A 16,591-nucleotide genomic window follows, 5' to 3' on the forward strand; every position below is an offset into this window, starting at 1 on the left:
TTCAGGGACAGTGACCAGGCACAGAGTTCAGGCCCACAATCACAAAAAAAAAAAAAAAAGATAATTCATAGTATCTATTATTTGTTAAAAAAAAAAGGACTATTTTGCAAAGTCCATATTCTATCCTTATAAACAATTCAAGAATAAATAGCTCAGCTTCTAGTTTGTAGCTTGGCTCCATTTAAGAAGCTTGAAATCAGGCAAGGTGCTCATTACTATTCACCCAGATCTGTTTCTTGGACACCTCAGCTGTTTTTCTTCTACCGGCAGGGAAGAGAGTCACGTGCATGGTCCAAGAATGCTCATCTCCACCTCTCTGAACAGTTGGCCATAGAACTGGAGCTAGGTGTTCTTTGTTTGTGCTGTTGGCTTTCTCTCTCTGGCCTGATGCCTGAGCACTTGGAGCCAGCTAGGGCCTGACCCAGCTTCACAGCCCCATTAATAGAAGATGGAGGGCAGCATAGGTAACTAGGTACATGGAGGCTGGGAAGCAATGTCCTTTTGCACAGTTGTTCCCAGCTATAATTTGTCAACAATGGAATGGATGTGGAGATGGGCCATTGCAGCTTCATGCTGGGGCAATATGATTAATAAAGAAGAAAACAGAATCAGAGATGATGGGAAGAGCTTGTGAAATGCAAGGAAGAGCTGGACGACTCAGCAGCAGGAAGAACAGAGAAATGGTGAGACTTCGGGAGTAACATGATCGATCGAGGTGCTCTGCTCCAGCCAGGGTGATCTTGCCTATTTTAGCTTTGCTCCTCTTTCTGGATGAGCTCCCCTCTCTCTGTCTCTGTCTCTCTGTCTGTCCGTCTGTCTGTCTCTCTCTCTCTCTCTCTCTCCCTCCCTCTCTCTCTCTCTCTCTCTCCCTCTCTCTCTCTCTCTCCAGACCAGCTTTTTTTCCACGTATCTGTAAAAAGCTCCCAAGTTTCACATTCTAGTGGCTTTTGCCATTGAAGGAAGAATAATAACTCGATATTTTCTCAGGCTTGTGTCCTAAGCAAGATGAATCATTAGATACAAGTAATTTAGTGTAACTGAAGAAACCCTGGGGAATGCACCTAATGGCTAAGTTGAATATAGATCCCTGTAATAGATATATAATATATGGGTATACTGTACCCCCATGTGAACAAACCTTAATTTGGTTTTTCTTGGGGGCGGGGCTGAAGACAGCCTTTTGCTATGCAGCCCAAGCTGTTCTCGAACTCTTACTCTTCCTGCCTCAGCCTCTGCAGTGCTGGGATTGCATGCACTACCATGCCCACCAGCCTTAATATTTTTTTCCTTACAAAATACTGAAAATGTACTTGCAGTTTGAGACTACAAATGCCAAGCTATCATCAAACTGTTTTGAATATTACGAAGATAATGTGTAGGTACCTTCCCATAGCCCAACAACTGCAGAGGCACAGAGATTTAAAAGATCTGGGTCATAGCCTGCTCAGGTATCCCAGCTACTCAGGAGGCTGAGATCTGAGGATCACAGCTCAGGCAGCAAAGTCCAGGAGACTCTGATCTCCGATTAACTACTCTTCCCTACCCCAAAGCAGCAGTGGTGCTGTGACTCAAGTGGTAGAATAGAAGCCTTAAGCAGAAACAAAACAAAACTAAGCAACAGCAGGCCATTAAGTTCAAGCCCCAGTACTGGCACAAAACCAAACAGATCTGGGTCATAATGGGTCCCAGGTAGCATGATTCTCACACCTTCCTTTCCATCCCAGAATCTACACACTACTGTCCCCAAAGGCCAGGCAGCCCAGGATTGTTAAAAGCTTTTCCAAGAATATGGTAGACATTTGGAACTTGAGTGGGGAATGGAGTCTTTTATTCTCATTTTCCTGCAGCAACAGGCAATCATAGCCTCAGGTGTTTACATTTTCCCAGAAACTCAGTGTACAGGCCTGTGATGTGAGTGACAGGGTGAAGAAATGGCAGTGACGACAGGGCAGGACTAAGGTAGAAGCAAGAGAAACGTCTTCCTCAGAGCTCCCACCCTGGACAGTGGTCCCCAGAAGTAAATGCATCAGGCTTCTTGGGTCTCTTCAAGGCACTGTATGGCAGAGGGGTCTCATGAATACCCAGGATGGAGTCATGCGCTGAATGGTTTGAAGAGAATACAAGCAGATTGGTATTGTAAAATTGGGTGTCAGGCTAGTTGCACTGAAACAAATGATGCCTAAAGTACAGGGTTAGAGGGAAGAAGAAACACTTACAAAGCAAAAATAAATAAATGGATACAAGGTTTTGCTTCGGTGTAGGCAAAGATCCCTGAGAACTTGCACTCCTGTAGTGGTAGTGAGAAGAGAGATCTGTGAGGGGTCCTGTGTGAACTCTAGGACATACTGAGAGCACTGGTTATCCCTGAACGCAGGGAGTGGGTAGGCCAGGCATCCGTGACGAAGACCAGGGGGTCAGGCTTCAGTGGCCAGTGGAAGACAGTGCCATTTGTGTGCAAATCTAGAGTTACACTTTCGCAGGCACAACTTCCATCCTGAGCCTGTGTCACCCAAGGCACAGAGATGCTCTTCACATCCATGAGTCTTTGCCAGTGTAAGGTATGCCTAGAAGACATAGTTTTATTTGAAAGACAGAGAATTAAGTCCATACTACTTCAGGGGTGAGAGGCCCTTGATGTTTCCACCATCTGGACCAGTCTGCAGTCCCTTGTTTCATTTCTTAGAATCATCACATATAAATATACATACATATATGTGTATATATGTGTATATGTATATACATATATAGATACATCACATATATTCGAAATAAAAGAACTGTAGAATTTTTTATTGTAATTTTTTTAAGACACAGGAGTTTATAGCTCATCCCTACAGCAAAGTTAAAGGAAAAGCTGGGAGGAGCTGTCTGTATATTGAAACTTAGCTGCTGGAGAATAATCTTACATGGAATGGAGAGGTTGCTATGATTTCTGTTTAAAATTCACCTTTTCTAGGGGACTGGCCATGCAGTGGAACTGGGAACTAGATTATTGCCTCATAAAATAGCATGGGGTTACTGTTATTCCTTAATTTTATATCTTTCTTATAAGGTAATACTTTTCTTACTTGGTTCACAGATTGTTCTCAGCCTTTGCTCATATATTTGTGAAAACTAAATGTTAAAGGATTTAGCATAACAACCATTGCTAAATTATGATGTAAAATAATACTGTGTCTGCAATTAGCCCATGCAGTTTTACTTGGTTCACTAATGTGAAATCACTAGGCTCATAATATTTTAGTACCTTTGTGAGTTTGGCAAAGAATGAAAATCATGTTACTGCTAAAAGTCAAGCTAAATAACTATTAGTCTAAATTTCAAGGAAATATAAAGCCAAGTATTTTCTTGTAACATGGAACATTAATGGAAATAACTACCCAGCTAGGACACTAAATACATTCTGAACTGATGGTTAGTCAAGAGGGACAGTTTTTTGCTTAATTTTCTTGTGCTGCAAGAAATTTCCAATGAAGTCTCCATTTTAATTTTCCTCAACTTAGGGACAGCACTATGAATTCATGGGTGCCTTGGAAAATGATCACTTTTTTCCTGATAATCACATTTCTTAATCAATATATCCTTCCTGGAAATACTATGTTCAAACTTAATCACATCTTAAAATAGTTTTCATGCAATCATTTTATAGATGATGTCAGTGAATTGTATCCTAAACATTATACTTAAGTTCTATTCTAACTCCCATGAGTGAATATGGGCTCAGTTGGAAATAGTCTTTCTAGTTGTTTTCAAGTCAAGCTGTGATCTTATTGGATTAGCTTGGCCCTTGTCTAAGGCTTGGTGTAAAAAAGGGTAGAAAATTTGGACACAGAGATACACATACACAGAAGTCCAGGTGAGAAAGGAAGAATGCCATGTGATGATGAAGCCAGGATTGGAATGATGATTCTATATGCCAACAACTACCCAGGGTTGCCAGCAAACCCCAGAGCCAGAAGAGACAAAGAACAATTCTTTCCTGCATCTTCTAAGCAGAGATCTGCCGATATCTTGATTTAGAACTTCTAGTTTGTAGAACTGTGACCAAATACATTTTTTTGGGGGGGGGGGAGGGTCTGGTCATGGGGCCTGAACTCTGGGCCTGGGCGCTGTCCCTCAGCTCTTCAGCTCAAGGCTTGAGCCACAGTGCCACTTCCGGCTGTTTTCTTTTTACTTATGTGGTGCTGAGGTATTGAACCCAGGGCCTCAGGCATGCAAGGCAAGAGCTCTACCACTGAGCCACCTTCCCAGCCCCCAAATACATTTCTTTTTCTCTGAGTCACCCACCCAGTTGGTGGTATTTAGAAAAATCCTGGGAAATGAATACAACATGCTAGATTTTATGTTATCAATGTATTTAACTGTTATCAATGATGATTTTATTAGAAGTAGATTTTATTAATAGATCAAGCAAGTATGAAATTATCTAAGAAATAATTTTCAATATTGAATATTATGAAGAATTAAAATGTCCAAAAGTAGTTAATAACTCTTCTCCCAATGCTCCTTTGTCCCAGTACAAACTAAAAAGTATATTGGAGCCAGCCAGGTAGCTGAAGAATGAAGATGAAACATTTTTCTTAAAGAACCTGTATCTTCGAGAAAGAAGTTCTAAAATGGCAGTTATTGGCTGTCTATTATTTATGTCATCAGATATACTCTATGATTTTTATGATATTGTGTTAGTCCATCAACACTTAAGAAATGCCTAAAACTTTCCAGGTACTGAGCTAGATACTGTAGAGAGCTCTTGTCAATAACACAACATTGTCCTCCCTTAAACAGGTTACTGATGCTGGCATTGAAATTTAATCCTACAGAAGCCACAGAGGCCACTGGGAGAGCCTACTTACATGTCTAATTTATGCTCACTCTATGCTGTAGTTTTAACTGACCCTATAACCATTTTCATATTAGCTGGCTTTCCTTATTCAGTGTCCCTGAATGGAGAAAGTAATATTGTATTTATCTAGGCATATGGAAAAAAGTCACCTGATATGGCGTAGCATGAAATGAAGATTAACTTTTTTTCCAGAGTTAGCTGATTGACTCACCGTTGCTAACTGAACAGTTTCCCTTCCCACACCTATATGTGAGAACTTTTTCTTCAGTCTTATATTTATTCTTTTTAAAATCGGTTGTGTATTTCATAACATTTCATTCTTTTAAAAAAAAAAATTTTTTTTTGGTCCGGTCATGGGGCCTGAACTCTGGGCCTGGGCATTGTCCCTCAGCTCTTCAGCTCAAGGCTAGCACTCTACCACTTGAGCCACAGCGCTACTTCTGGCTTTTTCTAATTATGTGGTGCTGAGGAATCGAACCCAGGGCCTCATGCATGCAAGGCAAGCCCTCTACCACTGAGCCACCTTCCCAGCCCTAACATTTCATTCTTTACAAGCAAATGTGAACCTCTAATAATTCTATAATAAAAGCGATCACATTCCAATAACAAATTGCATTTCTCCGTCTACTGTATGTGCTTTTAGAAATGTTTGACTAATGTAGATTCTTGATTTTTTTAAATCTAGCGGTGACTGAATAGATGTCTCAGCAAAGTAGGGTCTTCTTTATTTTAGATTATGTCTCCAAAATGATCTTCAAATACTTCTACCTACAAAATGTCTGAGTAACTGTTCTCCTAAATCAATTTTGACCATGCTATTATTTGTAAACTTGTTATTTAGATTGTATATTGAGATAATATTAGTGACTTCATTCTTCAAAAAACTTATACAAATGACATGTTAGAATTTAATATGCATTGGTAATTTAAAAAATGAATAGAAAAGATAACCCTTTACTTTTCTCTCTATTTCTTTTTTCCCTTAGATAGCCCACGTTTTAATTGAAGGGAGCTGCTTCAACTTGGCTGTAGCAGGAGCAGTGAGCAAACCACATGGAAGACTCCCAGGATTTAAATGAGCAATCAGTAAGTCTTCATTCTATCTCAGCTTTGCTTACAAATAGTTTTGGTAAGACTACTGCAAAGCATACTTAAAAGAAATATACTAAAACAGCAAGATTTTTGTTAAACATATTTTTTGTTGAGTTTTAAATTTTCTTTTAATACCATGAAGCAGACCTTTCAAGAAGTATGCTGGTACTGCTTTACGATGATGTCACATTTCAATGTCTCCCTTGATTTTCCACTTGGAAAGCTAGAGGTTGAAAGACCAGGGTGTTGAAATCATGCTGAGTATGTTAGACAGGCTGAACAATTTAATGTACTTCCTTTGTTATGTTTTGATCCCCAAACACTGGATAGTGCATAGATTGTTGGCCATCAGAAGGAAGCATAGTAGGAGAAAGTGCCTATTGCTCATTTTATGGATGAAAACCACAGTCTCAAGGGCTTTCTTTATTTTCCTAGGTTTGTTCTAAGGCCAAGAACGTACCAGTTTGTTCACAATTGTTTTAAGATTCAGATTTTACTGAGGGAAAGGCTTGCTAGGGAATTTTCTTTGCCTGTATAAGTTAATAGTATTCTTTATGGTATGCAAAGCAGAGACAGTGAGTGGAGAGCCTCCCCTACCCACACACTACCGGAGTCTGTCGCCCAAGACTTTCTGCACACAGACAGCTAAACGATGTCACGTGGAAGATGTGCTCTTACCAGGAAGGTGTCCTTTTGGCTCATGCTATTAGCTTGTATGATCATGATTTAAGCCTTAGGTTTCCATCAGGCCACTGGGGATAAGATACTTGTGTATAACAAAGTGGCTCTAGCAAAGATGTGGACAGTGAATTCAATTGTGAACTGGAGAAGGTTGTGCTGCATAGCTACCATTCTCACAGATACTTTGTTTAAAAGAAGTGATAACTGTGGCTTCAGTTTACATAAAGAGATGACCTTAGTCTACTTTTATTATCTATTATATATATTAACTTCCTGTAGATCATTATAAGAAAAATGTAACAAGTAATTGAAATGCCCTAACACTATGAAGCCTATTAAGTAGTAGAGATGTTATTCTTTAAAAACTGCCAGGCTTATTTACTAAAGTGAACAAAAATGGCTCTGGGGACCTCAAAACAATTAAAAATAAAACTACGAGTGAATGAATTTTGATTGAGAGTGCTAGTCATAGCTACTGCTGTCTCTTCCCTCAGCCACTCAGTGGTTTTGGTCTTGCTGGCCTTACAGGTTTCTAACTACAGATTGCTTCCAGATGATGGCGGGAGCTGATTCCAGATGATGGCGGGAGCTGAGTGGCAATGCTCAGGGAGCGTGTGACCTTCACTTTGTTCTAATGCAATGAGGGTTAGTTAACAGTTTGCGTGCAGGTGGACACATTTATAGGTGGATGTGAGATGTTAGGTTACCAATATCCTACCAGTGTCACCATTTTCCTAGAGACTGAAGGATTTGTGGGCTCCTAGGACTTATATCTGAAGCACACTGGATCTCAGCATGACAGGATGGTTGATTAAGACAGTTGTGAGAGAGACAGAGAGACAGAGAAACACACACACACACACACACACACACACAGAGTGTGTGTATATAAAAGAAGGTTTGAATTCAGTTGAAGGTAAAGAGAGTGGTGGTTCAGATCACCTCTCACCAAACATGCCCAGAAGTTATAAATTGTAGATTTATAATATTACTAGTGTCCTTCCAGTAGTATTCTAGGATTGCTATTTTTTAAATCATTGTTTACAGTCCCAGTGATGCTAATTTGCAACCAGGTTTAACGACCAAAAATTTAGGGTGAGCCTCCCTGCATCTCAGCCTGACTCTATTTGCTGAATTTAGAGACACATAGGTCAGTGTGTTGGTCATATATGTATGAGAAGGGTGATAACAGCTGTTAGATGACTGTTCATGCTGGCATGGCAGGGTAAGTGGCAGAGTTGAGACTTCACACTAGTCTTCTGACTCCAAGTCAGAACTCTCTCCATTACCTCAACATGCCTGATCATTTCAGCGATTCTCATTTTGGAATTCACCATAGAAAGAGATCAGAAAAATCCTCTAGGAAACAACCCCTTTACCTTGAAATGATTTATATCTGAATTAAATAACATTTCAACATTTGAGGAGTATAGTAATGTCTCAAAAATGTTTAGAAAAATGATAGCACTTATTAAGATATAGAGTAGTCATATGAAATTAAATTTCATCCAAAGATGAAGGGTAATGTTCTTAGATTGTTAGCTATCTTCCTATGAGTAGAAGTTTTTCCTCTGGACATAGATAGGACAGCAGGTGCCATGTACAGCAGGTGTGGACTCCATCTAGCATTTTCTATACACTCTTTCCAGTCCTCATCATATCTTTTGTAATGGAGTACTAACAGCTATCATTTTACAGATGGTTAAACATCTATAAAGGAGGTAGTCATCTCGTTATTAAATATCAGACATTAGACCTGAACTCATTTTACCAGATCCTAAAATTTGTAATGGATTTTTGAATGATACAGCATAGTATAATCTGTTAAGGGCTCTAGTTATAAAATCCACAATCCTGACCCTTATATATCTTATGACCAATGGGAAATTACTCAAACTCTTTGTCATCTCCAAGTGGAGAAAATGACAAAAAGATGTTTCATGGAGTGCTTGCGCATGCCTCAAACACTTGAGAAATGCTAGCTCCTATTACAAACACTGGAGATCGTCAGTGCTCTTTTATGAGTATTGATTCATTCTTGCCTATCCAACTACTTTCTGGACATCCCCTCCCCCACCCTCTCCCGGAAGTTCTTAGGTCCACAAACGACCAGCTTTCCTCTCTTCCACTTTCTCTCCCTTTCTTCTCTGCTGCCATATTATCCATCTCCAGGAGCAGAACCATCCACTACTGTAAGGTTATGTCAGGAAACAGGTAGTCATCCTCCTTTCTTCTACCTTCCATCTCAAAGTTCTAGCCATTCCCTCATTTTAATCTCTACCAAGGCTGTTCCTGTCTTCCAGCTCCTTTGAATCTTCTACTCTTGACTGTTCTAAGTTACTTCTGAAGTTTTTTTCTGATCATATTGCTACTCTACTTCTGGTCTCTGCAGGCCCTTTTTTCTCCATTAGAGAGAACTGTGTGCGAAGTCAAGCATTTGAGACTAGGATCACTTGTTTCCTCGTTTCTGTCTTCTGTCTGTTTTCTAAATCTCCTTGATTCTGTTTTTTTTTTTTTTTTTGGGGTCCGGTCATGGGGCCTGAACTCTGGGCCTGGGCGCTGTCCCTCAGCTCTTCAGCTCAAGGCTGGTGCTCTACCACTTGAGCCACAGCGCCACTTCCGGCTCTTTTCTTTTTTGCTTATGGAGTACTGAGGAATCGAACCCAGGGCCTCATGCATGCAAGGCAAGCGCTCTATCACTGAGCCACCTTCCCAGCCCCTCTGGGGTTTTTATTCTTTTGCCAGTGCTGGGTATGCAGCTTCTTCCCAGATGGGCCTTTCCTTTACCTGTTATTCTTGAAGACTTCATTTAAGGTTGACTCCCCTTGAGCAACTTTCCTTCATGTCTATCCCCACAGCCACAAGACTCAACCACCAGACAGAGTCAGGAGCCACTATAATGTGTTATCAGAGAGCTCTGGGATTTACCTTCACTCTAGTATTTACCTCTTACAACTGAAACCTTTTCTATTTACTTGCTTCTGTGTCTACATTCTGAATTACTCAAGAATAATGACAAGTATTTTTCATGTTGTGCTCTTCTTGAAACAATTCTTGCTGATGCTCAATAATGTTTTCTCAAAAAGCTTTTATATTCTGTTGTTGAGGTAGGTAAATGAATGGCCTGACAAATTATAGAAAGTTAAAATATTATTCTCAGTCTATTACCATCTCATGAATTCATAGTTGACTTTTTGGAGAAAAATGCATGAAGTCTATAAATAGTTCACTGAAATATGATCATCATAAACTTGATTCTTAAATATATATTTTTTTCTGTTTGTATCGTGTTATGTCTGTCTCTTGTTTTGCAGTTTGGCATAGAGAGTGTTATAAGATAAACAACTGAAAGTAAGATGTGTAGAGGATGTAGCTCAGTGAGAGAGTGCCCGCCTAGCATTCTCAAGGAACTGGGCCCCATCTAGGACACCACAAAAAACGGCAAATAGTCAGATGCTCATGGCTCACACCTGTAATCCTAGCTAATAAGGAGGCTGAGATCTGAGGATTGTGGTTTGAAGCCACCCTGGGCAGGAAAGTCTGTGAGACTCTTATCTCCAGTTTACCTGCAGAAACATCCCGAAGTGGAGCTGTGGCTCAATTGGTTACAGCATGGACCTTGAGTGAAAAAGCACAGAGACAGTATTTTGGCCCTGAGTTCACACCCCAGAACTGACACACACACACACACACACACACACACACACACACACACACACACACACACACACACACCACAACCATAAGCTTTAATTTTCATACATTATTTAAAATTCTATTATACAATTTTACATTATAGATCATAATTGTATGGAAGCAATGTAAGTTTAGCCAATTATACCTTACTGTAATTTTTTATTTTTTATTTTATTTTAAAGGTGATTTACAGAGGCATTACAGTTACAAAAGTAAGGAAATGAGTATATTTCTTGTCAAACAGTGTTACCCTCTCCCTTGTTTCCTCCTTCTTTCTCTTCCCATTGGATCCCAATTATAAAGGTCATTTCCAACATAGTATTTTGTGAGTATCACTGTTGCATTGGTTCACCATTTCGTCCTTTATCTTTAATTAAAAATGTTATTTTTCTTAATAGAATCACTGTGAATCTGCTTTATGCATGGTAACCCTGTCATTTCTGTTACATTCCTCACATTCAGCTAAAAGATCTTATCTACATGTTTCATTTATGTAGTGTCTGTTTTATCTTTATCTCTGAGATATTTTAAAGTTTGCTTTCGATGGTACTGAATATTACCATAGATTTCTTTCTTATCTAATTGATTCAGAGGGAGAGTGTGACTTAAATTTATGATCAAGGTAGAAAGTTTGAGAGGAAATACGGTTTATTGATTTAAGTAATATATGTCATAAAATAAAATATTAGCGGATATTAAGTAGGTTATAGTTCACAATGGAATTCCTTTCTCTAACGAAATGTTTTACATTAAGAGCCTGAATGGCATGGGATGTGGCTCAGCAGTAAACCTTTTGGTGAAAATGACATAAAATCAAATGAGAACAGGAAAAATAAAGAAAAAGAAAGCACCTGAATATTCCTATATTATTATTAAGTCAATTAATTTATATTATCAAAGGTTTGTTTCAACAAATGAGTTGTGTCAATACACAGCCATTGGCTCCACATTGTGTTTCAACAATATTTTTGGAAATTCACATATGTATCTACATCTAAACTGTATTTGCTTACAGGAAACAGGCTAATTTAATAACAGCTAATGAAATTCTAGAGTTAACCCAATAAATCTCTTTTTAATCTTTAATTAATCCCTCTTTTCTGTTGTTCTTTAGAATATTAGATTGCTGATTATTCTTCAGTATGCTATTCTTAGAGATCCTATAGAATTATTTGTGATAGCAGCCAGTAACCCATCATTACAACTCATCTACTCTTTGAAACTTTCTGTATGCTCACTTTATTTTAGAGTAAGAGCTTACTTTTTTGATATAATTTCTTCCAAAATTTCCATCAATTACATACTATATTTGGGAACTGCTTACTCTGTTTATATCCAACAGAGTGAACAGAAAGAGCAAATAAACAATAAATAAAACCACTTGTGAATATATACTGAAACATCATTTTTTGATATTTTCATTGAAGTAATCAAAACTATAAAATACTTTAAAAAGTATGTCAACATCCAGGAAAGTTAGAATGAGCTTATGACTTTAAATGAGCATCATTATTCCACAATACTGTGAAATTTGGGAAATTATGTAATAACTTAATCACAATTAAAAAAAAAAGAACCTCGGGGAAGGTAGGGAGGGAAAGGATGGTAGGGGGAAAACAGTGGAGGGGGTAGCAATGCTCAATAGGAAGTGTACTCATTACCTTACTCATGTAACTCTAACCCTCTGTATAGTATCTGTACAATAAAAAAATTTAAAAAAAGTATGTCAACAAATAGTTATCATTTTCTGAGGTTGACATGATTTATAGCTTTCTAGCTTAGTGAAGATTCCATCTACACTCATGCTTTTCAGTCCCAACATGGTTGATGCTTTGGGTTGGTTAATTCTTTGTGGGAGATACTCCTGTACCTATATGATGTCTAGCAGCATCTCTGACATCTACCCACTAGATGTCAGTAGCACCCCCCTTCTTTTAGTGACAAATCAAAAATGTCTTGAAATATCACGAATGTGTTCTGTAAGGAGCGAGGGTGGTGAGGACCACTAATCGGCATGACATCTGCTTATGGTGAGTTATTTATATCTCTGGGTTATTTATGTCTCCTTGCAAAGTATTGGAGGGAGTTTATCTGACATGTTAATATATTTAATGTTATTGAGGGAACAGAGATGAAAAGAGAAAGAGCTAATTGAGAATTTAAGAAAGATAACAAATCAATATAGTGAAGGTAATGGAATCAAGTTCTACAAAACAGAAGGTAATAAGATCTGCCTAGGAGCTGTGTGTGGTGGGTGCAGTGGGATTTCTGGATCAGAAGCGTTGGGAACATGAGGAAGTATGCAAGGGAAATGGAGCTGAGAAGTGCTGAGGCCAGATTGAAAAGGTTTTTGGAGATAAGCTGGTATGTCTTCAGATTCCTGGGTGGCCAGTGTGATGCCTACTACTGTTTAACTCACAGAGATGTATGGGATTGCTGCTCTGTGGCTCTCAAAATTTTTGAACAAGAGAGTATTTCAAACAATGCTTTCGGAAACCTAACCTATCGTTAGGAATTTAAGTGTGGGAAGATTAGGAACTGGCAATGAGGAAATAGCCTAAGCAGCCTTAAATGTGTGAACTCAAAAGGAACTGTCAAACATTTTTCAGAAATAAAGGACAAAACTATAGATACTTTTGAATTTTCTGGCCCAACCATCACTGTACTAACTACTCACCAGTTGATATATGAAGACAGCCATAAACAATACACAGTTGCATGCACATAGCTGTGTTCCAAAAAAATACATATCATACAGATTATTAACCATACCTTGAGAACTTCTGGCTAAACTGCTGGTGTGATGAAGAAGGATGAAAGGGAAAGAATCAATGAAAAGACCTTGAAGAGGAAGTGTTGCTGAAGTTAGTAAACAAACAGGGTTAATAGGAAGAAGTAGGGTAGCTATGGGGAAGGACAGGAAGGATATGTGTGCAGGTTCAAGCCCAGGAGATGCCACAAATAGAATGTAGGAGCAGGAGTCCATGCCTCAAAAAGACAATTAGTATATGTCTAGGATAGCCCTAACAGAGGCTCACAATAGCTCCATAGCTATGTACAAATGACCATGTAAGATGATGCTAATCTAAATGAACTCTAAGATATGGAAACAAACAAACAAAAAGACAAAGAAGTGTTTGAATTTGAAGGTTTATGAGAAAATGTCACTAGTATCAGTGAAAGCCTTTTGGGCCATAGAAGAGATGTCTAGATGAGCTAACCAATTTTCCTTGAGGGGCTGTTTATAAGAGGAAATGATGGCTCAGAAAAGGCAGAAGAGTAAGGATAAACCTAGAAGACCACTTGGTTCTGTGAAAAAGGAGGATGGATTGAGAAAGACTGAGAAGAGATACTTAGGGGAACCACCAGGACAATGCTGACAAAGGTAATTTTTTTTTAAGAGGATGGTTGTCATATGGTATCTCAGAAGTTCAAGAACAGAGGGACTGAAAATGAGGCCATTTTGTTTGTTAATTAGAGAGAAGGCCTTTGGTGGCACTTCAGAAGGGAAGCCCATGGTCGGTATGGCAAGAAAAAGCAAAACAAGAGAGAAGATGATAAGAAAGTAATGAAGGGACTCATAATAATTGGAAGGAGACATGTATATGGTTGCTGACAGGACTTGAGAAGGAATTGATGTATAATATGCCCAGGTTATTTGCCAGCCTGAAGGGACAAAGGGGCTGGGCAGAAGATGTTAGAGAACTTGTGTGTCTTGATCATTTCAAGGTGCTTTCCTGTGGTAGTGTTATGGTTGGTTTTATTTTGTTTTCTTTCTTCCTAATAGCAGAAGCCAAGTGCATTTGTTCACACCAGGGCAGAAAGTGGATAGAAGCTGGGTAGGATCAAGGGCTTAAGTAACATAGAGATTAGCAATAGCCATTGTTTAAAAAAAGTGGCAGGTGATCACCTAGAACTCAACACATAAATTCTTGAGGCATTATCAGTTTTCTTTGGGCAAAATGTATCTCAGGACTTAAAAATCTATCTTGGCACAGAAAGCCTATTTACTCCCTTCTTTTACATTGAAATGCTAAGAAGGAGAAAAAACAACACTGGCATGGTTATTGAACATGTTTTTGTTACCACGGGAGGGAGTTGCTTGGGTTGTTTTCCTTGGATGTCAACATCAATATTAAGAACCTATTTTTATAGATGTGATTAGGTCAGATTTGACCATAGGGTGCGATTGAAGTTATCTGGCATAAACTTAAAAGAATGCCTCTTTTAAAGTTCTTGAAAAATCTTCCATTTCTTATCTTTTTGGATTAAGGGATGCTTTCTCTGCTTATACTTTGGGACGCAAAGTATAAAGCCAGTTTTAACTCCTCTGTCAGGAGTCAGGAGCCAGAGTGGAAGAGGGTTACAGAATAAACTAGACTTTAAAAACAAAGAATAAACATTGCCTACATACTCTGCTTTGCTTTCATTATCTATCTTAAGTTTCGGTGGGTGACACATGCGGGCAGATTACAACTAAGACCTAAGTTGCAGATGCCCATCGCTGACATTGATGTAATGCCAGAGCTGCAGATAAATGTACATGTGAAATGCATACATATACCAACTCATGTCCCCAGAGTTGGCAATTTTCACTCTTAGGTGAACTGTTGGAATAATGTCATTTACTTTTTAATTCTCCACCCTGACACAGGCATTCAACAAAAAAGCCTGAAATTGTTAGGAAGTTTTATTAAGGAAAATTACTTGATCTGGCATCTTTATTTCCTGTTAACATTTTTCTTTCACTCACAGATCTGTCATTCCAGAAATGTGAAAAGGGTAGACAAGAGACAAAGATAGACATGCTTCTCTCTCAGTCTACTGATTTTAAATAAAACAGGAATGTGTTAGGTAAGATTTGGAGTCTATATTAACTTTTCTCGGAGGGTCTTTAGGAACTTTTGAAAGTATGTTCTGGTTTCCTGTACATAAAGTTTCTTCCCTACTGTATCTCCTTTTCTTCCTGCCATGGAGTAATGCAGAGGACTACTTGCTCTAAGTGGCATGAACAGATAGATTACCCTGCACAAATCCTTTGTTTTACAGATTCAAACTTGAAGACTGAGAGGGGAAAAAAACTCAGAGCAAGAGCATTAGCGTTGCATTTTGAAGCTGAATTGTTGATTGATTTCAATGTTGATGCTAAGATGTGAGAGCATACTTTTTGTGTTGCATCTCTTAAGATTTGGAAATTTAAAAATCAGCCTCCTGGAAACTGCATAGAATGACTGCTCAAAATAAAGACTGACAAAGTATTTACACTAGAGTTTCTGCTAATGTTGGTAGGTCAGCATCATTTTAAAAACACTCAACCAAAGGTGTAAAGCACTTTATTTTGCATGTTTGTTTTTCTTCTAGGTTTTATTTACTGCTCAATCAGCATTAACAGAAGAAAAATAATTTGGCTGCTAAGTTACTCTAGTATTGGATTTCAAAGGACCTTATTAGAGAGAGATGTAATTTCATCCTCTGGGCCTTTTATATAACAGAGTGCATATTTGGGTTACTTCATCTTGACCCGGAATTAAACAATGGATTTAAGTCAGGAACAGGAAGTTAAAATATTTACTCAACTAAAGATTTAAAAGCAAAGCACGGTTGTTTTTCAAATCACCAAGGATGTCTTTATACATTACACATTACAGCTTTTTACTCTTAATTTTAGCTAACTCTCAGCTGAATAGGTCTAGCTTGTTTCTTCCTGCTAGTTTTTTGTGTACTGCACCAGCCTCATAAAATGTATTTGACTGTCACATTTAACCAGTGTTTTTAGAGTAATTCCTTTGAAAAACCAATTGATCTATATTATATAGGTTTAAAAATATATTTTATCTGTAACTATACATGATATGATTTTGTGTAATTATATAGGTTAGTGATGTATTCAGCAATGAAAATAGGAAGTAAATGTCACAAATGGTAGCAATGCTTCACGTATGAATATTAAGGAAGGAATGAGGGTCCCTTAGCTTTAGCACTGGGGAGCATTGTCGTAAAATGAACGCGGAAGTGCGGATTGCTGCCGCCTTCGCTGTCAGGAAGCATGTGTGCTTCTGTGAGATTCTTTTAAAGGCAGTCACCTCTGCCCTCTTGCCCCAGAACTGACTGCTTCCACTTTCTTTAGTGCTCAGAGATTTGCATAGTATTGTCCACAAGGATGCATGGTTGGGGTGACTGTTTCCATTCTCCCTGTGAGAATGTGGGCTCCTTATTTTCTTTTTTATGAAGTAAAGTTTTCATTGGCTGGGACCCCAGCTAGCCTGATTTGTTTTCCTT

At 38.5% G+C, this 16,591-nt stretch overlaps 1 protein-coding gene across 4 annotated transcripts in view; it reads left to right on the plus strand.

Annotated features, from left to right (window-relative positions):
• The first annotated feature begins 5,827 nt into the window (after positions 1 to 5,827).
• Eya4 (EYA transcriptional coactivator and phosphatase 4) overlaps positions 5,828 to 16,591 on the plus strand; it is a 198,705-nt gene continuing 187,941 nt past the window's right edge. For 2 of the 4 annotated variants that reach the window (XM_042686535.1, XM_042686612.1), the window contains exon 1: positions 5,828 to 5,929. In XM_042686535.1, the coding sequence (XP_042542469.1) occupies positions 5,897 to 5,929 (33 nt within the window). In that variant the 5' untranslated portion in view covers positions 5,828 to 5,896. The remainder of the gene's footprint in view (positions 5,930 to 16,591) is intronic. The other 2 variants (XM_042686697.1, XM_042686756.1) reach the window with 1 other exon arrangement.

The sequence above is a fragment of the Dipodomys spectabilis genome, unplaced genomic scaffold (assembly GCF_019054845.1).
Source record: "Dipodomys spectabilis isolate Male_0828 unplaced genomic scaffold, ASM1905484v1 ptg000001l, whole genome shotgun sequence".
NCBI classification, from domain to species: domain Eukaryota; kingdom Metazoa; phylum Chordata; class Mammalia; order Rodentia; family Heteromyidae; genus Dipodomys; species Dipodomys spectabilis.